This window comes from Ranitomeya variabilis, chromosome 6 (assembly GCF_051348905.1).
Source record: "Ranitomeya variabilis isolate aRanVar5 chromosome 6, aRanVar5.hap1, whole genome shotgun sequence".
NCBI classification, from domain to species: domain Eukaryota; kingdom Metazoa; phylum Chordata; class Amphibia; order Anura; family Dendrobatidae; genus Ranitomeya; species Ranitomeya variabilis.
Window position 1 is genome coordinate 242,297,861 of NC_135237.1, and position 27,352 is coordinate 242,325,212.

At 46.0% G+C, this 27,352-nt stretch overlaps 1 protein-coding gene across 5 annotated transcripts in view; it reads left to right on the plus strand.

Moving 5' to 3' along the window:
* Positions 1-27,352, plus strand: part of CCDC127 (coiled-coil domain containing 127) — a 95,012-nt gene that overhangs the window by 64,079 nt on the left and 3,581 nt on the right. For all 5 annotated transcript variants that reach the window (XM_077269533.1, XM_077269534.1, XM_077269537.1 and 2 more), the window contains one exon: positions 15,216-15,349. In XM_077269533.1, the coding sequence (XP_077125648.1) occupies positions 15,235-15,349 (115 nt within the window). In that variant the 5' untranslated portion in view covers positions 15,216-15,234. The remainder of the gene's footprint in view (positions 1-15,215; positions 15,350-27,352) is intronic.

Here is a 27,352-nt window from a genome sequence, read left to right on the forward strand (position 1 = left end):
GAGTGCATATTACCATGTTCCTATTCACGTAAGTCACCAAAAGTTTCTGAGGTTTGCGGTAAATATGGAAGGAAAAATGTACCATTTTCAATTTCGCTGCCTCCCCTTTGACCTGGTATCAGCTCCCAGAGTTTTTACAAAACTTATGGTGATTCCTTATTTAGATGACTTTCTATTAGCGGCAGACTTGGTAAACCAGCTCAGGATCAACTGTCAATCCCTCTTTTCCACACTAGAGAGTCTAGGGTGGATCATAAATTGGAAAAAATCGGATCTGATACCCAAGTCCAGAATAAAGTTCTTAGGAGTCATGCTAGATTCGGAGACAAGAATGTCCTACCTAGCAGAAGAGGCTAAGGGGCATAATACAAAAAGTCCCATCAGTTTGCTCAGAGCCACAATTCTATCAGAGATGGGATGAAAGTCTTAGGATTAATGACGGCCTGCATCCCTTGCGTAAACTGGAGCCAGTTTCATTCTCAACAGCTTCAGCAGGGAGTTCTGACGGCCTGGAACAGGAAACAGAATTCACTAAATCAGAAGCTGAGACTCTCTCTCTCTTCAGATCAAAAGATCCTTGAAATGGTGGACTCTTCCCAGGAACCTTCAAGTTGGGGTACCATGGCTTCAAACCCCGAGTGTTTCAGTCACGACAGACGCAAGTCAGCAAGGTTGGGGAGGTAATGTCCAAGGAAGATATTTTCCAAGGTCGTTGGGAAAGGAAGGACAGCAAGAGATCATCAAACTTCATGGAGCTACACGCAGTTTGAAAGGTCTTATCAGCCACACAGCCCCTACTGAGAAACAAGCACGTAAAAGTCTTTTCAGACAACACAACTGTAGCCTTCCTGCGTCATCAGGGAGGCCCAAGATATATGGCATTGCAGGGTCTGGCGGTACAGATCTTCAGATGAACGGAAAAGTCTGTACTGTGAATCTCGGCAGTACATTTGGAAGGATCCAAGAACCAGTTGGCGGATTTCCTCAGCAGGGAAAGAGTGTCCCCCACAGAGTGGGAACTGAACAACGAGGTCTCCAAAAGTCTGTCACCATTGGGGGAAGCCGGATGTGGATCTGTTCGCTGTCAAACGAAAAGCAAAGGTCAGAACCTTTTACTCCCTGAATCCCTGGGAAAGGCCAGCAGCGATCGATGCTTTCTCACACCCCTGGAACAACTGTCTTCTGTATGCCTTCCCTCCTCTGGCAATGATTCCAAGAACACTCGGGAAAATCTGCGAGGACAAGGCCAATGTCATTCTCATAGCACCTCATTGGCTGAAATGGAGTTGGTTTCCCTTGCTAAAAAAGCTGTCAGTAGATGAACCCCCTCCCGTTACCAGAAAGAGAAGATCTTCAGCAGGGTCCGGTTCTACACCAGAACCCAGGAGCTCTTCGACTGGCAGCCTGGATCCTGAACGGCAGGTCTTAAAAGCAAAAGGCCTTTCAGATGACGTTATCTCTACCCTCCAAGCCAGCAGGAAACCAGTGACATCAGCTATCTATACAAAAATATGGAAACTATTTTGTGGGTTTTGTGAGGAGATGACAGTTGATACTGACCATACTAATATCCCAAGGATCCTTGACTTCCTGCAGTCAGGATTCCAAAAAGGCCTTAGACCTAATACATTGAGGGTCCAAATAGCGGCCCTGAGTGTGTTTTTTGAATTCCCATTTTCTACCTATCCCTGGATTAGTCGATTTCTCTAGAGCAGTCCAGAGGCTAAAACCTTTAATCAGGAGATCGGTCCTGCCGTGGGATCTTAACCTGGTCCTGAATTTTCTATGTGAACAGCCGTGGGACATAATGGGGGGGACATAGAGATCAGTAAACTTTCCCTTAAAACCGCATTCTTAGTAGCGATCACGTCGACAAAAAGGTTGGAGGAACTACAGGCTCTATCAGTACAGAACCCATATCTGCAAATCTTTGAGGATAAACTAGTGCTAAGACTCGACCCGGCGTTTCTCCCAAAAGTCGTCTCAGATACTAATATGAATCAGGAAATTGTCTTGCCATTTTGTCAGTTCCCTAAAAACCAAAAAAGATTTTACCATAATGTAGACGTAAGAGACTGTACTCAAGTACCTTGATTTTTCTAGGCCCTGGAGACAGGATAACAACCTGTTGGTTCAGTTCAGAGGCCCGAATAAGGGGAAAAAAGTGTCTAAAGCGACTATTGCACGGTGGATAAAGTCCATAATCAATTTGGCTTATGAAGCTAAAGGGGAAAGTTCCCCAGTTAACCTTAGAGCCCATTCATCTAGGGCCATGGCCACGTCATGGGCAGAGAAAGGGGGGCTATGGCAGATCAGATCTGCAGGGCTGCATTATGGTCTAACCTTAGTACCTTTTCTAAACATAAGTTAGATGTAGTGTCGCCTCAGTTGGCTTTTGGTAGAAAGGTACTTCAAGCAGTGGTCCCACCCTAAATATCATTCTCCTTTGGTAACTCTCCAGTGTGCTGTCAGGTGGTGACCTGGAAAACTGTAATTAGACCTACCGGTAATTGTATTTCCAGGAATCCATCCTGACAGCACTATTAGTTCCCTCCCTATTGTATGATCTTTATACTCATGTGATGTAACATTTGTATGATTGATTGTGTTGTTGGAATAAACCTTGTTTTTGCATCCATCCAGATGTTACTTTGAAAAGCACTGAAGGGTGGTAGGGGGAGGGTCCTTTTAACCTCTCGTGTATCCTGTCCCGTGATGGATAAGAAGGATGTCCTCCAGTGTGCTGTCAGGATGGATTCCTGGAAATACAATTACCGTTAGGTATAATTACCCCTTTTTTTGCCTTTTTTTTTTTTTTCTGCTACGCCGTTTAGTGATCAGATGAATACTTTTTTTTTTTTTTTTTATAGAGCTGACGATACCAAATGTGGGGGTTTTTGTATCGTGTTTCTTTTTTTTCTTTTTTTTTTTTTAATGAGGCAAAGGGGGGTGATTTGGACTAATATTTACTCTTTTTTTTATATTTTTAAAACCACTTTTTTTTTTTTTTTTCACTTTTGGTATGCTTCAATAGTCATGCCAACCCCACCAGTGACCCGCGATCACATGACAGGGGTCACCGGTATACCCAGGAGATGTTGCACTATAAATTGTATGGTTCATTTTGCTTGTTACCCTAGTGAAAATGAGAAAAATTGGGGGCAAAGCCAACAATTTTGCCGGGGAAAAATGATTTTTTTCATTTTCACAGTTCAATGTTATAAACTTCAGTGAAGCACCTGTGGGTACAAGGTGCTCACCACACATCTAGATACATTCCCTGAAGGGATCTAGTTTCTAAAATGGGTTCACTTGTGGTTTTTTTCACTGTTGAAGCACATCTGGGACTCTCTAAAGCATCATGATGTCCACTAATGATTCCAGCAAAATTTCTGTTAAAGTCAAATGGCACTCATTCCATTCTGAGCTGTCGTGCTCCTAAACAGTAGCTTTCCCCCCACATATGGGGTATCGATGTACTCAGGAGAAATAGTACGGTGCATTTTCCCGTTATCCTTGTTAGAATTTGAGACTAAAACTTTTGCGGGAAAAATTTGGTTTTTTTTTCTCCCACAGATCTACGTTATAAATTTCCATCAAGCACTTGGGGGTTCAAGGTGCTCACCACACATCTAGATAAAATCCTTGAGGGGTGCAGCTGTAAATGATGCAGCTGTAAAGCAAGCATGTGGGAAATGTTGTTTATTAAGGCTGCTTTCACACATCAGTTTTTTGCCTTCAGGCTAAATCCAGTGAATTTTGGGGAAAAAACAATCCGTTACAAATTGTGAAAAACTGATGCACCGGATCCGTTTTTTTGGCGGATCCAACTACTTGATATCCAGGGACTAGAGAGAGATTTAAAAAAAAAACTGAATCTGTCACCGGATTCAATCATTTGACAGAGACGGCAACATAGGTTTCCATTATAGCAAATGCCGGATCTGTCTGTCCGGTTTTTAGAAGGACGCAAAAAATGTTACTATGTCCGTTTTCACCGGCTGCCGGAAAACCAATTTTTGACGGATCCGGCGAAAAACGGATGAAAAGTTAAACAATCCGTCTCTATTACAAGTCTATGTGAAAAAAACCAAAACAGATCCGGCGACCAACTTTTGCCGGATCTGTCTTTTTCAGAATTTGCCAGATTCAGCCTGACTGCAAAAACCTGAAGAAGTGTGAAAGCAGCCCAATTACTTTGTGTTGTATAAGTATCTTTAAGGGCATAAAAATTAAATGTTTGCAAATTGCGAAATTTTTTATATTTTCATAAATACACATTATATCGACCAAAATTTTCACTACCTTGAAGTACAATATTGACCCCTTAATGACCAACAACATGGCTTAAAACTGACCTGTGACCTAAGTGAATAGCATCCTCTGATGGGTGATAGCTGATGGACTATCGACTGTACACTATCGACAATTTGCTGCATCATCTATAATCCGTGTTGGCACCAACCATGGCCATTTATCTCCTTAAATACTGCTGTAAATGGTGACTACAGCATTTAGATGGTTAACAGAATATGGGGGCTTCCTCTTTAACCCCATTGGCACCCTGTGATCTTGATTATGTGGTCCTGATGTATGCGATGGCAATTCGTGGCCAAATAACGGTCTTACGGTCTTCCAGCTATAGCGGCCTGTTTAGAAGTTAGAAACATTGAGGTGGTAAAAATAAATGTCTTCCTTCCTGTCATTTCACTTTGAATTAAATCCTGAAAAGCACCTGAAGGTTAATAAAATACCTGAAATCAATTGTGAATACGTTGAGGGGCACTGTTTTTAAAATGGTATCACTTTTGGAGGATTCCAATATATAGGATCCCCAAAGTCACTTCAAAATGGAACCGGTCCTAGTAAAAATAAGTTTAGTAAATCTCCTTGCAAAAATGAGAAAACATTACTGCTACATTTTTTTTTTTTTTTTTTTTTAAATCTTCTAAACTGTTAAGATAAAATAACCTTTTACAAATGTGCTGCTGTAAAGCAGACATGAGGGAAATGTTTATTGTTTCTGTGTAGTATGACTACCTGCATTAACCCCTTTCTGACAATAGACGTAATGATCTGTCCATGTGCCCTTGGCCTCTGACCAGGTACGGATCATTACGCCATCGTGATTGCCGTACACACGGGGGGGGGGGGGAGAGAATCACCAGCCGGATGTCAGCAGATTCGAACAACTGACACGAAGTGCCAGGAGCGGTCTCTGCTCGTGGCACATTAACCCCTGAAACCCTGAAATGCTGCAATCGAACATGATTGCATCATTCCAGAAGCCAGCAGAGGACTGACAGCCCCCTGCCTTGGGATAGGGTCTTTGCCATGGTGACTAGATGTTGTCACGATCGCATCCGGGTGCCCAGAGCTAGGAAACTTGCTGATCATGTGCAGTGCAGTGTCTGAGCAGAGCCGACAGTTTCTATAGCATGGGGGAGGCTGCATCATCTCCTTACTATAGGGGAAACAGGAAGCACAACCGAGGAGCTGGGAGCACGGAGCCATCAGAAGGTGCCTGCCAGCAGCACAGGGGGGGGGGGGAGGAGAATGTGCCTGCCAGCAGCACAGGGGGCATATAGTGACCGGGGGGCATGTGTCTGCCAGCAGCACAGGGGGGCATATAGTGACCGGGGGGGGGGGCATGTGTCTGCCAGCAGCACAGGGGGCATATAGTGACCGGGGGGCATGTGTCTGCCAGCAGCACAGGGGGGCATATAGTGACCGGGGGGGGGCATGTGTCTGCCAGCAGCACAGGGGGGCATATAGTGACCGGGGGGGCATGTGTCTGCCAGCAGCACAGGGGGGCATATAGTGACCGGGGGGGCATGTGTCTGCCAGCAGCACAGGGGGCATATAGTGACCGGGGGGCATGTGTCTGCCAGCAGCACAGGGGGGCATATAGTGACCGGGGGGGGGGCGTGTGTCTGCCAGCAGCACAGGGGGGCATATAGTGACCGGGGGGGCATGTGTCTGCCAGCAGCACAGGGGCGCATATAGTGACCGGGGGGGCGTGTCTGCCAGCAGCACAGGGGGGCATATAGTGACCGGGGGGCATGTGTCTGACAGCAGCACGGGGGCATGTGCCAGCACAAGGATGGGGGTTATATAGATACCAGGATGAGGGACATATGATTTGTAAGACGGACACTGGCAGCATAAGACAGACCCCCATTTAACATAAAAATTTTTTTTCTCTTTTTCTTCACCAAATTTGGGGGTGCGTCTTATAAAGCGAAAAATACGGTAAGTGAATATCGATAGATATATAATACCAAGGCCGATGTTTAGTAATGAACATAATAAAATGGTACATAAATAGTTAAATAAAGACACACCTACACTCTGCATTAAACGCAATATTTGTTTTAATTTTTTTTTTTTTAAAGGGGGGGGGAAAAAAAAAATGGTTTGGGCTCCCGTGCAATTTTCAAAACCAGAGAGGGAAAGCCGGCGACTGGGAGCCGATGTTTATAGCCTGGGAAGGGGGTAATACCCATGGAGCTTCCCAGGATATTAATATCCTCTCAAAGGTGTATATTTAGCCTTTTTACTGGCTATTAAAATAGGGGAGCCCCCCCAAAAATGATGTGGGGTCCCCCTATAATAGCCAGAAAAGGCTATGCAGACAGCTGCGGGCTGATATTAATAGACAAGGAAACAAGGAAGGGGCCATGGATATTGACACCCCCTCCCCAGGCTACAAACAGCTCTCAGATGCCCCAGAGATGGCGCATCTCTAAGATGCGCCAATTCTGGCACTTTGCCTCTCTCTTCCCACTGCCCTGTAGTGAAATTTAAGGGAAAAGAAAGCGGTCACTGGGGAGCGCTGTGAGGGTCACAGTTAAAATTAAAAGCAAAGAGTCCACCGCAGCTCCAGCCGTTAGCCTTCTAGGAGGAAACAAAAATGCAGTAAAAAATAGTAATAACGGTCCTAGGAGCGCTGGAAATGAGACCAAAACAAGGATTTTAGTGTTGAACCACAACGCGTTTCAACGGTTAAACCGTCTTCATCAGGTGGAAGTCCACTTCCACCTGATGAAGACGGTTTAACCGTTGAAACGCGTTGTGGTTCAACACTAAAATCCTTGTTTTGGTCTCATTTCCAGCGCTCCTAGGACCGTTATTACTATTTTTTACTGCACTGCCCTGTAGTGGCATATGGGGTAATAGTTGGGGAGGGGGGTTATGTCAACTTTGTATTGCGGTGACATCAAGCCCTGCTTAGTAATGGAGAGGTGTCAATAAGACACCTATCCATTACTAATCCTATTATTAAAGTACTAAATAAAGACACAACCAGAAGAAAGTATTTTCATGAAATAAAACACAATACATTTTCCCATCTTTATTTTACTCCTAAATCCTGCGATGCCCTCGATCACCTGCCAAAAAATAAAATAATAAACCAACACCAATACTCCCTGTTCCAATATAATCCATTTAATGAGTGTCCCACGACGATCTCCCATATAGAGCAGTCACATCGGGAGATGTAACTGCTCTATAGGCCTCCCGCGATGCACTGACAGGAGGTAATGGCTCTTGCAGTGCATCACTGAAGAGGTTACCGGTGTTCGGGCTCTCACTTTAAGGCAGTGCTCCCCAACTCCGGTCCTCAAGAGCCACCAACAGTTCATGTTTTCAGGATTTCCTTAGTATTGCACAGGTGACTGAATGCTTGCCTGTCCAGGTGATGCAATTATCACCTGTGCAATACTAAGAAAATCCTGAAGACATGACCTGTTGGTGGCTCTTGAGGACCGGAGTTGGGGAACACTGCTTTAAGGCATCGCTGCATCGTTGTCGGTGACATCATGAACTCAGGTGACCTCTCTCCCAGCGGCAGAGGGATACACCGCGGAATTGACAAAAATGTCAGAATTGTGTTTGGGGTTTTTTTGCACCACACTTGGGAATTTTTTTTCGAGTACACTACAGGTCCTTCTCAAAAAATTAGCATATAGTGTTAAATTTCATTATTGACCATAATGTAATGATTACAATTAAACTTTCATATATTATAGATTCATTATCCACCAACTGAAATTTGTCAGGTCTTTTATTGTTTTAAGGGTCCCTTTCCACTTGCGAGGAAAACGGACGCGTGCAATCCGATAAAAAATCGGATTGCACTCGGACCAATGTTAGTTAATAGGTGTCTTTTGATTTGCGATTTTTTTCTCAGCCGAAATCGGACTGAGAAAAATCTGGATCGGCTGAGAAAAAAATCGCAGCATGCTGCGTATTGCTGCGATTCTCGGACGAGACTCGCCAATGCAAGTCAATGGGTGCGAGAAAAAAATCGCACAGCACTCGCACCATGCGAGTTCTGTCCGATTTTTACGCACCGGTGTCCTTTGAAAAGCCGGTAATTCAGCGCGGTGTACAGTAAAATCACACTGACAGGTTAGAATAGAGTAGATATATACACATAGAATGTGTATATATACATATATATATGTCAGTGAGACACCTATATATGTATATTTATATTTAATGCAGCACTAGATAGCATTAAAGCCGCTAATTCAATTGCCGGCTTCTCATTTCTCCTGCACAAACCCGACAGGATATGAGACATGGTTTTCATACAGTAAACCATCTCATATCCCCTTTTTTTTGCATATTCCACATTACTAATGTTAGTAGTGTGTATGTGCAAAATTTCAGCGCTGTAGCTGCTGAAATAAAGGGTTAAATGGCGGAAAAAATTGGCGTGGGCTCCCGCGCAATTTTCTCCGCCAGAGCGGTAAAGCCAGTGACCGAGGGCAGATATTAATAGCCAGGAGAGGGTCCATGGTTATTGGCCCCCCCGTGGCTAAAAACATCTGCCCCCAGCCACCCAGAAAAGGCACATCTGGAAGATGCGCCTATTCTGGCACTTGGCCACTCTCTTCCCACTCCCTGTAGCGGTGGGATATGGGGTAATGAAGGGTTAATGCCACCTTGCTATTGGAAGGTGACATTAAGCCAGATTAATAATGGAGAGGCGTCAATTATGACACCTATCCATTATTAATCCAATTGTAGGAAAGGGTTAAAAAACACACACACACACATGATTACAAAGTAGTTTAATGAAATAAACACAGCGGTTGTTGTAATAATTTATTGCTCTCTCAATCCATCAGCAACACCCTCGCTTGGCAACATAATAACCGCACAAGATACATACCTTCTGATGTCCGATCATGTCCCACGAGGTAATCCATCTGAAGGGGTTAACTAATATTACAGGCACGAGCTGCGATAAACCACTCACTGGTGCCTGTAATCCCCCGGGTGCTGAAAGGAAAGCAGGATCTGTACTTACATTGAGTCGCGGTGAGGCGCCCTCTGGTGGATGTTCTCATAAACTGCAGCCTGGGAACTTTTTCCCACGCTCCAGGTCATATGAGGACATCCACCAGGGGGCGCATCACCGCGACTGAGGGAAATGTAGGTCAATGACCTACATTTCATTCATTCGCAGGGGAATTACAAGCACGGAGCACAGCTGCATTTGCAGGGCTCCTGCCTGTAATATTAGTTAACCCCTTCAGATGGATTACATCGTGGGACATGATCGGACATCTGAGGGTATGTATCTTGTGCGTTTATTATGTTGCCAAGCGAGGGTGTTCCTGATGGATTGAGAGAGCAATAAATTATTACAACAACCGCTGTCTTTATTTCATTAAAATACTTTTAAATCATGTGTGTGTGTGTTTTTTAACCCTTTCCTACAATTGGATTAATAATGGATAGGTGTCATAATTGACGCCTCTCCATTATTAATCTGGCTTAATGTCACCTTCCAATAGCAAGGTGGCATTAACCCTTCATTACCCCATATCCCACCGCTACAGGGAGTGGGAAGAGAGTGGCCAAGTGCCAGAATAGGCGCATCTTCCAGATGTGCCTTTTCTGGGGTGGCTGGGGGCAGATGTTTGTAGCCACGGGGGGGCCAATAACCATGGACCCTCTCCTGGCTATTAATATCTGCCCTCAGTCACTGGCTTTACCGCTCTGGCGGAGAAAATTGCGCGGGAGCCCACGCCAATTTTTTCCGCGAGTTAACCCTTAAATTTAATAGCTACAGCGCTGAAATTTTGCACATACACACTACTAACATTAGTAGTGTGGAATATGCAAAAAAAAGGGGGATATGAGATGGTTTACTGTATGTAAACCATGTCTCATATCCTGTCGGGTTTGGGAAGGAGAAATTAAAAGCCGGCAATTGAATTAGCGGCTTTTATGCTATCTTGCGCTGCATTAAATATAAATATACATATATAGGTGTCTCACTGACATATATATATGTATATATACCTATTCTATGTGTATATATCTAGTCTATTCTAACCTGTCAGTGTGATTTTACTGTACACTGCGCTGAATTGCCGGCTTTTCAAAGGACACCGGTGCGTACAAATCGGACAGTAATACGGATGTCATACGGATGATGCGATTATAAAAAACGGATGATGCGATTAAAAATCGCATTGTACTCGCATGACACTCGCATGAAAATCGCATACGTTCCATCCGTTTTTTCGGTCCAGATTACGGACCGTTTTTTATCTCGCAAGTGGAAAGGGACCCTTATACTGATGATTTTGGCATACAACTCCTGATAACCCAAAAAACCTGTCTCAATAAATTAGCATATTTCACCCGTCCAATCAAATAAAAGTGTTTTTTAATAACAAACAAAAAAACCATCAAATAATAATGTTCAGTTATGCACTCAATACTTGGTCGGGAATCCTTTGGCAGAAATGACTGCTTCAATGTGGCGTGGCATGGAGGCAATCAGCCTGTGACACTGCTGAGATGTTATGGAGGCCCAGGATGCTTCAATAGCGGCCTTAAGCTCATCCAGAGTGTTGGGTCTTGCGTCTCTCAACTTTCTCTTCACAATATCCCACAGATTCTCTATGGGGTTCAGGTCAGGAGAGTTGGCAGGCCAATTGAGCACAGTAATACCATGGTCAGTAAACCATTTACCAGTGGTTTTGGCACTGTGAGCAGGTGCCAGGTCGTGCTGAAAAATGAAATCTTCATCTCCATAAAGCATTTCAGCCGATGGAAGCATGAAGTGCTCCAAAATCTCCTGATAGCTAGCTGCATTGACCCTGCCCTTGATGAAACACAGTGGACCAACACCAGCAGCTGACATGGCACCCCACACCATCACTGACTGTGGGTACTTGACACTGGACTTCAGGCATTTTGGCATTTCCTTCTCCCCAGTCTTTCTCCAGACTCTGGCACCTTGATTTCTGAATGACATGCAAAATTTGCTTTCATCAGAAAAAAGTACTTGGGACCACTTAGCAACAGTCCAGTGCTGCTTCTCTGTAGCCCAGGTCAGGCGCTTCTGCCGCTGTTTATGGTTCAAAAGTGGCTTTACCTGGGGAATGCGGCACCTGTACCCCATTTCCTGCACACGCCTGTGCACGGTGGCTCTGGATGTTTCCACACCAGACTCAGTCCACTGCTTCCTCAGGTTCCCCAAGGTCTGGAATCGGTCCTTCTCCACAATCTTCCTCAGGGTCCGGTCACCTCTTCTCGTTGTACAGCGTTTTCTGCCACATTTTTGCCTTCCAACAGACTTACCATTGAGGTGCCTTGATACAGCACTCTGGGAACAGCCTATTTGTTGAGAAATTTCTTTCTGGGTCTTACCCTCTTGCTTGAGGGTGTCAATGATGGCCTTCTTGACATCTGTCAGGTCGCTAGTCTTACCCATGATGGGGGTTTTGAGTAATGAACCAGGCAGGGAGTTTTTAAAAGCCTCAGGTATCTTTTGCATGTGTTTAGAGTTAATTAGTTGATTCAGAAGATTAGGGTAATAGGTCGTTTAGAGAACCTTTTCTTGATATGCTAATTTATTGAGACAGGTTTTTTGGGTTATCAGGAGTTGTATGCCAAAATCATCAGTATTAAAACAATAAAAGACCTGACAAATTTCAGTTGGTGGATAATGAATCTATAATATATGAAAGTTTAATTGTAATCATTACATTATGGTAAATAATGAAATTTAACACTATATGCTAATTTTTTGAGAAGGACCTGTATGTGGTAAAATGAATGGGGTCATTCAAAAGTACAACCCGTCCTGCAAAAAACAAGCCCTCATGTATGTGAACAGAAAAATAAGAGTTATGGCTCTGGGAAGAAGGGGAGGAAAAAACAAATGGAAATAAGCCTTGTTGGGTAGGGGTTAATACCACACAACCAGCGTCGGACTGGAGCACCTTGGGCCCACCAGAGAAAATCATTCTTGGGGCCCACTATGTAGCTACATAGAAATAGATACAAGACCACCAATTGTGCGGTAAAAAGCGCTAATATCAGGGTATAATATAAGGTAGTTCACGTCTTAGTTATGTAGCAAGGGTTGGGGTAGCCCCCTCACAGAATATAATGTAGCCCCGGAAGCTAACATAGAAAAACTATAAAAAAAACACAACATGAAGAGCAGACTCACCAGAGCCTTGTGAGATGACAAATGCACTTATTTTTTAATCATTTTGCATGGTGCGGCAGGGCCCCTTTATGCTGTGTGTGTGTGTGTTTGTCTATATGTATATAATATATATATATATATATATATATATATATATATATATATATATATATATATATATATATATATATATATATATATATATACATATACACACTCACCGGCCACTTTATTAGGTACACTTAGGTACACCATGCTAGTAACGGGTTGGACCCCCTTTTGCCTTCAGAACTGCCTCAATTCTTCGTGGCATAGATTCAACAAGGTGCTGGAAGCATTCCTCAGAGATTTTGGTCCATATTGACATGATGGCATCACACAGTTGCCGCAGATTTGTCGGCTGCACATCCCAAAGATGCTCCATACAAGGCAGGATGGATCCATGCTTTCATGTTGTTTACGCCAAATTCTGACCCTACCATCCGAATGTCGCAGCAGAAATCGAGACTCATCAGACCAAGGCAACGTTTTTCCAATCTTCTACTGTCCAATTTCGATGAGCTTGTACAAATTGTAGCCTCAGTTTCCTGTTCTTAGCTGAAAGGAGTGGTACCCGGTGTGGTCTTCTGCTGCTGTAGCCCATCTGCCTCAAAGTTCGACGCACTGTGCGTTCAGAGATGCTCTTAGGCCTACCTTGGTTGTAACGGGTGGCGATTTGAGTCACTGTTGCCTTTCTATCAGCTCGAACCAGTCTGCCCATTCTCCTCTGACCTCTGGCATCAACAAGGCATTTCCGCCCACAGAACTGCCGCTCACTGGATTTTTTTTCTTTTTCGGACCATTCTCTGTAAACCCTAGAGATGGTTGTGCGTGAAAATCCCAGTAGATCAGCAGTTTCTGAAATACTCAGACCAGCCCTTCTGGCACCAACAACCATGCCACGTTCAAAGGCACTCAAATCACCTTTCTTCCCCATACTGATGCTCGGTTTGAACTGCAGGAGATTGTCTTGACCATGTCTACATGCCTAAATGCACTGAGTTGCCGCCATGTGATTGGCTGATTAGAAATTAAGTGTTAACAAGAAGATGGACAGGTGTACCTAATAAAGTGGCCGGTGAGTGTATGTATGTGTATATGTATATATATATATATATATATATATATATATATATATATATATATATATATATATATATATATATATATATATATATATATATATATATATATATATATATATTATACATATAGACAAACACACACACGCACGCGCGCACACAGCTCACCTCCCCGCAGCAGCAGCTCATCCCAGCAGCCTCTTCCTCGCTGGATTCCTGGAAGCTTTCTGACTGAGACAGCAGCACGCTGGATGATGATGTCATCCAGCTGGGCTGTCTCAGACAGGAAGCAGGACGCCGGGAGGTGAGCTGCTCTGAGTCTGTGTGCCTGCGTGTGTGTGTGTGGTGCGGCTTTACATGCGGGCAATTTTAGCTGCACCCTGCGGCTAATGCTGCCAGCTATTAAAGAGAAATGGTATTCACTCCTCTCCACGCCCATAGGGGCGTGGGGAAGCGTGAGTATTCATTTTTGCTTTAGCAGCAGGGACAGGATCCTGTCTCCAGCTGTTGCTACTGGCACAGGCCGGGCCCCCTTGACTCAGGGGCCCCATAGCCACTGGCTGGGGTCCCCTGGAGCAGTGGGGGCCCTAGGCAGCTGCTAACCAGTATGCCAGCAGGTTTCAGTGCCAGCGCCCACCGGAGGGCCAGTCCGAGCCTGCACACAACCTCTGTTATAAATGCCACATACAAATATATGTACAGTGTATCCTTATTTAGAGAGATCTATGGGGCTAAATGAGCGTTTATTGAGAAATAATATTACGTGCGCACGGCTATAAATGTATTAAATGCAGATTTAATCAATAAATATCTATACACATGGCTTTGTGTCTGAAGGTGCACAGCTATAATTAGTGAAGCACAGAAGGTGTTGGCTTTTGTAGAGTTCTGCTCCTCCACTCATTGATCTTCTGTCGCAGGAACTACGGACTCCATCCCCTACTCTCTTGGAGTCCTGCTCCTACGTAACACTCACTGCAGCCGTGCCGTACATTTTCCTCCTTTACACTTGCACAATATATCTATTTTCTGAAGTCTGGATCTCTGTAGACTTCAGTTGAGGAGAATGGAGGCTGGAGATCTTGCAGGTGGAGATTGCAGTGGAGCACACCTGTATAAAGATCATCACCACTTCTGTAATCAGCTGGCTGCTAATGAACACTTTGCCAGCTCCATTGTTTTCAGAGCAGGACAGGGTGCTGAGATTCAGTCTCACAGGCACATGACATAACTCACTTCCGCTTTGCATCATGGGAGAGTGATGTCAGCAGCAGAGCAGCGTGAGATTCCCCTGGAGGCCACTTTACCTGAAGTCTGCTCCTCTGACCAGAGGCACATTCCATGAGCAGCAGTTTCTGAGATTTGGTATATGCTTAGCTTATGAAAGTTTTGGTCAATTGATTACATCAGCTTTTAAAATAAAGAATAAAAATTGCAATGATAGGTCCTCTTTAAATTGTTTACAGATTGGATGGATAGGTCATCAAAATCATTTGAACAAGCAATGGAGATTTTGAAAGTCTTCGCTAGGGTGTCAGCCTGTTGGGTATACATACCTAAAATATTGTTTGGTATACATACCTAAAATATTGTTTGGTATGACTTATTTTTTATTATTGTTTTAGATTTCTAAAGTGGATACAAATGAATAATTTAAACAATCCACCCGAGTGGAACATTCGTCCAGATGGAAATGGCGGAGATGGGAGTAAATGGAACTATGCATTACTGGTACCAATGTTGGGGCTTGCTGCTTTTCGTAAGTTCAGTTTGTGTTCATCTGTGTTTTATACCATTAATGGTAATTGTTTTCGTAATCTTTCATTACTTTTATTCCTTTTTGCTCTCAGTAGTCACATGGATCAGCTATAATCCATGCGATCTCCTAAGTTTGTCTTCTTCATCGCAGAGGAATGTAAAAAGCTTACACATCTCGGGAGATAAAAAGTGAGGTCACAGCACGAAATGACTGATCCATGTAACTACGGAGCACAAAACCTGAAACTTACTGACTTACAAATGATCATGCACACTGTAATAGTATTTCTGTAAAACTGGAGGTACACTTCACATGTTGGCCCTATAAATTACGTTCTGAGATGTGCCTCTGACTGCTGTACCTGCAGTCAGAAGGCCGTATTTGGCCTTCATGCTGCCCTAGGTACTTTTCGTGGTCGCGCCCCTTTCTGACGTCACACACTGAGTCTGTGCACACGACCTCTAGATAAGGCAGATCTGCTCTGTAAAACGCTTTAAAAAGCACTAATTAAATACTAAAAGAATGAACGTCTGCACTTGCCACGCACAGGTTCAGTCTTTTGATTTTTTTTTTTTTTTTTAAGTCATCAAGAGATTAAAATAGGTGATTTAACCATTGCTTCAGTGAGGAAAGGCCTAGTGATATAGAGACATGCTCATTCACCCCTCCTCTTTACTGAAGGTGTTCAAAGGAAAGCCAAGAGCAGCCAGGTAGCAGAGCGAGCCTGCAGCCACATTGTGTGCACCCACACTGACACTTGGAGCGCGATGCTGCACTCATCCAATGTCGTTGGTTTCACACTTGCGTTTTTCTCCTTCGCCTCATTGGGGGACACAGACTGTGGGTGCATGCTGCTGCCAATAGGAGGCTGACACTAAGTGATACAAAAAAATGTAGCTCCTCCCCAGCAGTATACACCTTCCTGCTGGCTCTCAGCTAACCAGTTCATGCTTAGTGTCTTAGGAGGCACAGGTCTGGTTTCCAGACCTCCCGTGTGTGTGTGTTTTGTTTTTTTGTTTTTTTTATCACCATGGAAGATGAGACAGGGGTGACGGACCCTTTTGAAGGGGTCCGATCTCCCCAAACCAACAACGGGCGAACACGTGGAGTGTCGCCTCCACGTATCCTCTCCAGCAATGTGGGACAATATGCCGGACTCAGCCCTGACCACCCTAAGGTAACGAAACCCTAGGCTGTACAGGCGCATATGGACAGTCTGTGCAGCCCCCACTGCATCACCAATGCTCAGACAACGGTGATGGAAGGAGGCAGACTGTCTCTCTCCTCATCCCCTGAAGGGAAGATGGAGCTAGGGTGCCTGCACCGTCCTTTATACAGCCCCCCTCTAACTTTAATCTCTGGAGCCATGCGAGATGGGGGGGCTGGGAGGGCTCCTGCTGCGGCGCAGTTTTCCCCTGCCATTCAAGATGGGAAGCCTTGCTCCAGCCCCGTGCCTGTGTTCTCGGGCGTGTGCTGGGAGTTCCCTGCTGCTGGCGGCTCCAGGCCACGGGCCGAGATCCCGTTCCTGCCTCCCTCTTCTGGGTCCGTCCCCTCCATACTCGGGCGGGCCTCAGATAATTTAGTCCCCGGCTTCTGGCGCAGTTAGGCCGCAGGCGGAAGTCCCGCCCCTTTTAGCTGCGTCATCTTCTGGCGGCTCAGCCCACTCATCCTCGGGCGGATGCTGGGGAAAGATTTAGCCCCCGGCTTCGGCCTCCGATAGGCTGCGAGTCGAAACTCTGCCATTTCAAATGGAACCGTCCCACCAATTGGGCGCATTTTTTATATGGGACATCACTGATGCTTCCTCCTGTGACTGGTTCCACAGGACAGCTGGAGACACAGGACTGGGGTAAGTGCTACTCCCCCCAGCCTGGCAGCTGCAATATACACTCACCGGCCACTGTATTAGGTACACCATGCTAGTAACGGGTTGGACCCCCTTTTGCCTTCAGAACTGCCTCAATTCTTCGTGGCATAGATTCAACAAGGTGCTGGAAGCATTCCTCAGAGATTTTGGTCCATATTGACATGATGGCATCACACAGTTGCCGCAGATTTGTCGGCTGCACATCCCAAAGATGCTCCATACAAGGCAGGATGGATCCATGCTTTCATGTTGTTTACGCCAAATTCTGACCCTACCATCCGAATGTCGCAGCAGAAATCGAGACTCATCAGACCAAGCAACGTTTTTCCAATCTTCTACTGTCCAATTTCGATGAGCTTGTACAAATTGTAGCCTCAGTTTCCTGTTCTTAGCTGAAAGGGGTGGTACCCGGTGTGGTCTTCTGCTGCTGTAGCTCATCTGCCTCAAAGTTCGACGCACTGTGCGTTCAGAGATGCTCTTAGGCCTACCTTGGTTGTAACGGGTGGCGATTTGAGTCACTGTTGCCTTTCTATCAGCTCGAACCAGTCTACCCATTCTCCTCTGACCTCTGGCATCAACAAGGCATTTCCGCCCACAGAACTGCCGCTCACTGGATTTTTTTTCTTTTTCGGACCATTCTCTGTAAACCCTAGAGATGGTTGTGCGTGAAAATCCCAGTAGATCAGCAGTTTCTGAAATACTCAGACCAGCCCTTCTGGCACCAACAACCATGCCACGTTCAAAGGCACTCAAATCACCTTTCTTCCCCATACTGATGCTCGGTTTGAACTGCAGGAGATTGTCTTGACCATGTCTACATGCCTAAATGCACTGAGTTGCCGCCATGTGATTGGCTGATTAGAAATTAAGTGTTAACAAGAAGTTGGACAGGTGTACCTAATAAAGTGGCCGGTGAGTGTATATTCCTGCAGCTTATCCAAGTTCTGATTTATAACAGCAGCAGGTCCAGCATGGCTAGAAGGACCCAGTCTCATAGGCCATACATGCGGCATATATAAAAACATATCGGTCCGCTTTTCCACTTGCCCAGAGTAATCGTCTCTGTGAGGCCTGTGGTTCCGAGCGCGCTCAGGAGCCCTCCCCTGCGACTCAGCCCAGTGTGTCATGAGCAGGAAGCATGGTCGTCCCCCCGGAATGGGCTTTGTCTTTGTCACAATCTATGGCGTCCCTAACAAAGGCAATCGAGTCCCTCCAGACCCCATCTGGGTCCAGAGGCAGCGGTTCGCCTGTCCTGGAGAGGTCCTCCGACTCACAGGAGCCTCACTAGGCAGACGCGGGGGAAACGAACCCACACCGCGTCCCCGGTCCGTCGGGTGCATCTGCATCCCTGAGTTCCGTCATTTGTTCACCCGCACCAGCGGAGATTAGTGAACGTGGTTCGGAGTACGATTCCGAAGGGTCCCTCAATTTAGAGCCGCCTGATTACTAGGAGTCAGTAGACTGCCTCATTGAAGCCGTCAACCAAAACCTGGGGGTAGAGGACATATCCACCTTGGCTTCCGGTCATAAGGTGTCTCTAAGGTGTCTCTTAAGCAGCCCCATAGTTTTTTTTTTTTTTTTTTGTTCTCATCCTGAGTTTGAGGATTTAGTACAGCGTCTCTGGGAGCGGCCGGATAGGCGTTCTCGCGGCAGAGGGCTCTAAATGCAGACATCCTTTCGCCTCGGAGTTCCGTAGGAAGTGGGCGGAATCCCCTTCGGTAGACCCTCCCGTATCTCGTTTGGTTTCTAAAGACGTTATCTATTCCTAATGGTTCTTCTATTAGGGATCCAACCGATCGATTTAGGGCTTGTTTCCTCTTGCGATAAACACGTCCGTGTATCGCAAGTAGAAACTAAGCTGTGGCGCCGGCACTCCGGAGCGGAGCGTGCGCCCGCATAGGAACACATGGAGCTCCAAAGTGCCAGCGCCACAGCTTGGTTTCCACATGCGAGACACGGACGTGTTTCTCGCAAGTGGAAACATGTCTTTCTGGAAGGCCTGGTGCGTTAAGTATTTGAGGCCTCAGGCTCTACTCTCTCGCCCTCTTTTGCGGCGTCTTGGGTGGGCAAGGCCATATCCTGATCAGAGTCTTTGAGGAGAGCTCAACAGGATAAGGATCTGCCATCAAAGGTGACTAAGATTTCGAATCAGGTCGCCCTAGCAGGTAAATATCTGATTAATGCGTTCTTGGATGAAGTCTTACTGCTCTATCAGAGCGGCCAATTCGGCGACAAATTGGATCCGCTCATTTCTGATACCACAGGAGGAGAAAGCACAGGTTTAGGCAGCATTTTGTTGCCAGTTTCAGGCACGTTTTAAGTCTTTTCGGGTGGACCACAGCGGCAAACCCCGCTGGCCCAGGTTGACCTAATCAAGACAGATCGTCAGATCTCTTACAGAGCCAACCCATTGGTAAAAACGCGGTTACAACAGCCTAAATCAGGAGGATCTAAGTCCCACAGATTTTCGGACAAATATCTGGAGGCAGACTTGGGTTGACACCAACATATCCTTTTTTTCAGCCAATATGCAAACACGTGGGGTATCCCCTCCACGTATACCTCTCTATGATGTGAGATGCCATGCCTGGTCTGATTCTTAGGGACGACGGTGCCCTTTAAAAGGACCCGATCTCCCCACACCATCAATAGATGAGCACATGGAGTGTGTCCTCCATGTATACTCTTCTGCAGCCAGACCTAACACCGGAGCCAGCCCTGTCCACCCGGACACCTGAACTCTGTGGATGTACAATGGCACCCCTCTTTTGGCATCCAAGCACTCTCCTCTGCATAACCACTATTTAGCAGAGAAGGCGGATGATCCCTCTCCACTTCTCTGTTAAGAGGGTGGTGGATCAAGGGTTCATCATTTTAACTCCGCACTGTCAAGAGAGCGGAGGTTGCAAGAGACTGCTTTTTCTGACCACCTGGATGCAGCCGGTCATTCTGCCACTTGGCAGATTAACCGGGGAACATCTCCTGTGGCATACCTACCAGTATTCCTGCCCGAGGGGTTATCAATTTAAATTACTATGGACTATCAGATAGCAGATCTGATTAGTTCCATCTTGCAGCCTCGGGTTTAGTGCTATCCTTAACCACCCCTTGGGTTGCTAGAGCAATGGTCTCCTGGTCGAAGACCTTTACTACTTTGATTCACAACAGTAAACTTTTTCCGAAGACAGTACAGCTGGTCAATCAAATTTCTTGAGCAGGAGACTAGCTGGTTCACGCCTCAGATGCGGCTAGTTGTGCGGCGCTGTCAGCAGCAAATACCATTACATCCAGAAGGGCATTATAGCTCAGAGAATGAACGTGTACTCTGCTTTCAAAAATGCCTCTGACATCACTCCCTAGGATCACATGTTTCCTATAGACAACCAGCAGTGGAAGAGTTTTCCAGGACTGTCTAGATCTAAGGGATCTTGGTTCCAAAAAGAGGGACCAAGAAGTAAGACTAATCCTGGACCTCAAACTTCTACCAAGCTTGACAAGGTCCTCCTTCGGATGAAGTTTCTCTGCTCAGCTATTCAACGGAAAAGGGTGGAGTTTCTGGCATCAACCGACATTCGGGATACTTACTTTCACATTCCTATTTTCCCCTCTTTTTCGCTTTTCCATTCGCAAACTGCATTTTCAAGTCACAACCTGGTCCTTCGGCCTTGCTACCGCACCCTGAGTGTTCGCAAGGGTCATGACGGCTGTCATGTTCCTCTTGCACCCTAGAGGCGTGGTCGTCCTGCCCTGTCCGGTCGACTTTCTAGCCGCTTTTCCAGGACTACGCTGAGTCTATATCAATTGCTATACCCTCTCACCTGGATTGGCAGCTTCATCTAGACAAGTTTTCCTCTTTTCCAGCCCAGCAGATATCCTTTTTAAGGATGATCCTGGACACTTCCAGGGGGTTTGTAATTCTCCATTGAGACAAGGCCGTGGCTCTTCAAATCATAACTCTCTTTGGCTACTTTCACACTAGCGTCGTGCACTGCACGTTGCAACAGTCGTGCGACGGTTGCGCCGTGTTGTGGCGGACCGTCTGCTGCAAAAAAACGTTACATGTAACGTTTTTTGCTGCAGATTGACCGCCATTTCCGACCGCGCATGCGTGGCCGGAACTCCGCCCCCACCTCCCCGCACCTCACAATGGGGCGGCGGATGCGCTGGAAAAATGCACCCGCTGCCCCCGTTGTGCGGCGCATTCACTGCTGGCGTCGGTACGTCAGCCCGACGCACTGCGACGGGCCGAGTACGACGCTAGTGTGAAAGTAGCCTTACTTGACCTCTCATTCCCTCATTCCATTCGTTTGCTGGGAGGGTCATGAGGAAAAATGGTAACAGCAATGGAAGCTGTTTTCCTTCGCTTCGCTCGTTTTCAGTAGGTCAAATAGGCTTTCAGATGGTAGTCTCTGAGCTCCTTCCTCATCCGGGAGAGTTCCTTCCAGTTCAATGATTATTAGTAACTGCCGTTGACAGCCTTCTTCTCCCGATCATTGTTCTGGGGATCCGAACGATACGGCTAGTCCAACAGCAGGTCCTCTGCTTTCTGGTGGGTCTACCATCTGATTTCAATCTGATAATGCCACGGCTGTTCCATACGTCAATCTTCCAACAGGTACCCACGGTCGGACATCATGGATGAGGTGCCTCACATTCTCTGATGGGCCGAGATCTATCATTTGATCTCTGCAGTACACATCCCAGGTGTAGATTTTTCTGGACAGCAGACTCCTTCAGCGGTCAGGGTTGCGCCTCAAGTGAGTGGGAACCTCTCTCGGAAGTCTATCAGATCTGCCTTCTCTGAGGCACTCCAGATGTAGATCGGATGACGTCCAGACTGAACGACAATGTACTCGAGTTCATAGTTCGGCCTCAAGATCCAAAAACTATTGCAGTGAATGCTCTGGTTCTTCCGTGGTACCAGTTTCCGTAACCCCACTTCCTCCGAGAGTTGTTTGGAAGCGGGAAGGGCCCCAGTGGTCTTGGGAGATCCGCACGGACCACGTTGGGTTTTTTGGTTTGCGGAGCTAGGACTTTTTCCATCTTATTCCAAAGAAAATGCGAGTAGGGTCTCTCTTGCGGGGAGTTTTTACATGTGGTCCTTCCCTTTCGCATACCATTAGATCTTTGGGTCCTTAACCCCTTCATGACCTTTGGGATTTTCCCTTTTTCAGTGTTCGTTTTTTGCTCCCCTTCTTCCCAGAGCCATAACTTTTTTTTTTTTTTTTTTTAAACGTCAATATGGCTATGTGAGGGCTTATTTTTTGCGACAACAAGTTGTACTTTTGAACGACATCATTGGTTTTAGCATGTCGTGTACTAGAAAATGGGGAAAAAATTGCAAGTGCGGTGAAAATGCAAAAAAAGTGCAATCGCACACTTGTTTTTTGATTGGCTTTTTTACTAGGTTCACTAAATGCTAAAACTGACCTGCCATTATGATTCTACTGATAGTACGAGTTCATAGACCCCAAACATGGCTAGGTTCTCTTTTATCTAAGTGGTGGAAAAAAATTCCAAACTTTGCTATAAAAAAAAAAAAAAAAATTGAGCCATTTTGCGATACCCGTAGCGTCTCAATTTTTCATGATCTGGGGTCGGGTGAGGGCTTATTTTTTGCGTGCTGAGCTGGTGTTTTTGATAGCATTTTGGTGCAGATACGTTCTTTTGATTGCACGTTATTGCATTTTAATGCAATGTCGCGGCGACAAAAAAAACGTATTTCTGGCGTTAAGAATTTTTTATTTTCTCGCTACGCCGTTTAGCGATCAGGTTAATCCTTTTTTTTTTTTTTTTCCCTCCTTAGATGCGGGCTCACAGCCGGAGCCCTGCATCAAAGCGCAGTATCTGACCTCTGACGTACTATCCCGTCCGAGGTCAGAAAAAGGTTAATGATCCTGGGAGTCTTACAGTAGACTTTTTTTGATCCAGACAGGCTTTACTATCAGGGAAGGTCTCCTTCTTTTTTTTTTTTTTTTTTTTCTCTGCGATCTCGTCATCCTGACGAGTCTTCGGAGCTAGCCGCTCTGTTCTTCAGACTTTTTTTCTTATTACCATCAAGGCAAGGTTGTCCTCAGGTCCTCCCCGTCCCTTGTTAACAGTCCACAAAAAGGGGATGGGTTCTCCATATTCTGGACGAAGTGCTCTGAGTAGGTACGTATTGAGCTCGGCGTCCTTCTGAAGGTTGGACACCTTATTTGGGCTTCCTGACGGTCAGAGGAATGTTTCCTGATGGTTACAGGAAGGGTTTAGCCATTTCATCGGCCATTTTAGCCTGGTGGATTCGTTACACCATCCAGGAGTCCTTCTGGATTAGACATCAGCCTAACTCCACTTCACTCTGTCGTTCGAGGTTTCTTAGACTATAAGCTTCAAAGCACACCTGCAAGCTTGCGGGTTCGTCCAGTCCGCATGCAACCATGAAGCACTATAATTCTCAGACTTCTACTGTTATCAGTCTGGGCAGGTGGACTCTGCAGGCCGCGGTGGCGCTATTGTAAGTAGCAGTTACACAGGGCCTGATCTGATGTTGTCCAACCCAGGGACTGCTTTGGGACGTCCCACGGTCTGTGTCAAACCCCCCCCACCCCTCCCCACATGAGGCGAAGGAGAAATAGGTATTTTTATGTACCCACCGTAAAATCCTTTTCTCCAAGCCATTCATTGGGGACACAGCTCCCACCTTGTTATTGGCTTCTGCTTGTTTTGTAAATTGACATGCTATACTCTCATGTTGTTGTTCTCCTACTGCTTTTGCACCAAACTGGTTAGCTGAGAGCCAGCAGGAAGGTGTATACTGCTGGGGAGGAACTAACTTTTTTTTGTATCACTTAGTGTCAGTCTCCTATTGGCAGCAGCATACACCCACGGTCTGTGTCCCCCAATGAATGGCTCTGAGAAAAGGATTTTGCGGTGAGTACACAAAAATCCCTATTTTTTTTTCTTTCTTCAAATCAGGGAAAATCAGGTTTTTCAGCCAAATCCTGATCCTTTCAGGATTCCGTTTTTGCCCATTCACTTTAAGGGTGTCAGGTAGAATTCAGTTACTTCAGTTTTCTTCATGACACAATTAAAGTAAATGGGAAAAATTTTGATCCTGAAAGGATCAGGTTATGTGCCCACGTTGCGGATTTTTCCGCAGCGTTTTTTGTGCAGATTTCACCTGCATTTTTACATCTGTCGATTCCTATTGAGGAACAGGTGTAAAACGCTGCAGAATCCACACAAAGAATTGACATGCTGTGGAAAATACAAAGCAGCGTTTCTGCTCGGTATTTTCTGCACCATGGGCACAGCGGATTTGGTTTTCTATAGGTTTACATGGTACTGTAAACCGGATGGAAAACTGCTGCAAATCCTCAAAGTGTACACATAGCCTCAGGATTTGGCTGAAAAACCTGATTTTGCTTGACTTGGACAAAAAACACAAGTGTGAAACCAGCCTCAGTGAGTAAGCGCAGACTTTCAAACTGATTTTAGACAGCACTCACTTTTACTAACGGAGCTGACAAAGACAAGCTTTAGTATACAAGTACGAGAATGCTGCAAAACACCCTCATTTGCATATTAAAGTAGTAGTGGAAGCAACTGCAGCCACCTCCATCACTCGTCAGTCAATAGCGTAATTGTCCTGACGATCGGAGGAAGCGGAGTTGTCCCCTGAGAACTGGTGGGATCTACGTGATCTCTCCTGGTATCGGTGCCGACTACTCCGCACCTATAAGTACCGGACAATCATGGACATTCTAGAAGGAGTGTACACGTGACACCATCGGCATCACTCTCCTCCCCCCCCACCCCCCTCCCCCTCCCAATCCGGAAGTGGCCGGCGACAGACAATACATTTAAATGTGGATTTCTTTTGGACAATTTCACCCCTTAAGTGCTGAAATCTGCAGGGAAACGCTCCGCCAGGCACAGATGGCGTTTTTAGTACCACTGATGCGTGTATCCTGTAATCTGAGGCACCAAATACACCATATTGGACCTTGACGGGAGCGACCAGAGTCACACTACTGGGGGCGGGGATGCATTTTCACAAATTTTATTTTTAAGACCCATTATGGTTGACATAACTCCACCACAGGTTAATACTGGCGCAAACAACATATGGTATCGCACTGCCACTGAAAACTATGACAACCAGCGTGGTTCTCAAGGTCACCTGGGGGAACTTCTCAATGTCTTGATACTTTGTATTCAATCACCATTTGTAAGGCAAAGACATCAGCTCCCCCATATGTATAATGGTAGCGCCCTGCTGGTTGCACTTGAGCTCCACAGGTGTCTCCGGCAGTAGCGCCCCTACACACCTGTCCCAGGTGGATCTGTGCATGCGCAGTGCGCACCCGGTGCTAGGATTCCCGCAGAGGTGATGCTGCGCGAACCTTCACCTCCAGCCCTGGCGCTCACCTGTGTACACGCAGCACCACAGCAACAGCCGCAGCGGCATGGCTTCCTGTGACTTGTTGTCCTTCCTTCTGGGGACTATCACTTTTTACACAGGCCGGTGCGGAGCCGCCCGCCACCTCCATCACCAGAGAGTGAAACTTCCAGTACCAGGCAGGAACCTGCTCCCCTCTCCCAGCTCCAGGCAGAGGAGACACCGGCCCCGCCTCACTGCCACCACCTCCAACCTGCCCCGCCGTGTGCAGAGCATCGCACATGAAACTTATCACTCTCCTTACTTTCTTCTGGCTTCCTGTCTGGACTTTATATGGTCCGCAGAGCTTGTACTTCCCTGTCTTGGTGCCGCCCCCAGCAGCCCGGCGCCCCTAGGCACGTGCCCTCCAGTGCCTAGTGGCAAATAAGGCCCCGTGTACCTGGGCCAGGGAGGGAACCTCTGTGGCGATGCTTGATATGTCCAGTTTAAGACTGCAGAACTTGTTATGAATATGGAAGTCAATAGTATCACTATGGGTGTAATTCGTACTCATTCGAGGGCTTCACAGCATTTAGAAACCCATGATTGCTTTGTCTCTAGTAAAGTGTGAATGAGAAAACGCTCAGCGAAACGGTCACCTTCATTAGCAAAGAAGAACTAAGAAATCAGACATAATGACCCATGCATTCACATTTATTCTATTCTAATCTTACAGATCTCCATGTAAATATTTCATATATCTATGACCACTCAGACCTGCTATGTATGTATGTATGTATGTATGTATGGGTATGGCACAGACTTGTCAGTGAGCAAGTACTATAAAAGGAGCAGGGGGCTTGCTATGTATAATGTGTGTACCCTGAGGATTGCATGCTTCTTACAGCAAAGCAGATAGTTTTGCATGTCATGTGTACATAGTGCCCCTGAGCGTGGGCGGCTGTCTTACTGGCAGGGGAGGTTGCCTACCAGAGACAAGTGTTCTACTGCTGCCCTACTTCTCTCCTGGCTGTTCCCGAGCAATGCCTATGAGCAAGCAAGGGGGGGGGGTAGGGCTTCTTGGATGGTGTGATCTAGTGGAGGTTGTACATATTCACCTGTCTCCTGCAGGTCTCTAGTCTATATATTGTTAGAGAAACAGGGTCACTAGCTGTTTCAGTCTCACAGGAGGAGTATCATGGCATTTCCCTTGCTTCAGCTGTCTCCTCCCCAAAATGCCCCCTAGTGATTGTGGCAGGGAAGTATTGAGTGTGTAGTAATGTGCATGAACCATTCTTTAAAGAGGACCCATCACCAAAATTCTAGTCTCAAAAGTATAATACATTCGTGTGTTTACTTATTTTAGATACTGATTTTACAAACAGTCAGTATCTATCCAAAATCCTTTGTTTTTATTTTGTTTTCCTAAAGAAAAGCTTCTCACTGATCCCTCTGCACCACGCTTACTTCTATTGTGCAGGCAGAAAGACCAGAAATGTGCTGCTGCCTTGTCCGTACGGCTATTACTTTTTTAAAAAAAACTTTGCATGTCTGCAGGTTCACTACCTGTCACACTGGTCTATGCTATGATCACAGTGAAAAGGCTCCATCAGAGCCAACACCAGTGTAATAGTGATATACACAGAAGCTGCTGCCAGACAACTGTAATATACTTATTGCTGGTGAACGGCAGGGGAATGTATTAAAGTGCAGCAATGTCCCCAAGAACCACGCATATGGGAACACTTACTGGGATCTTCCTTGCGACATCTCT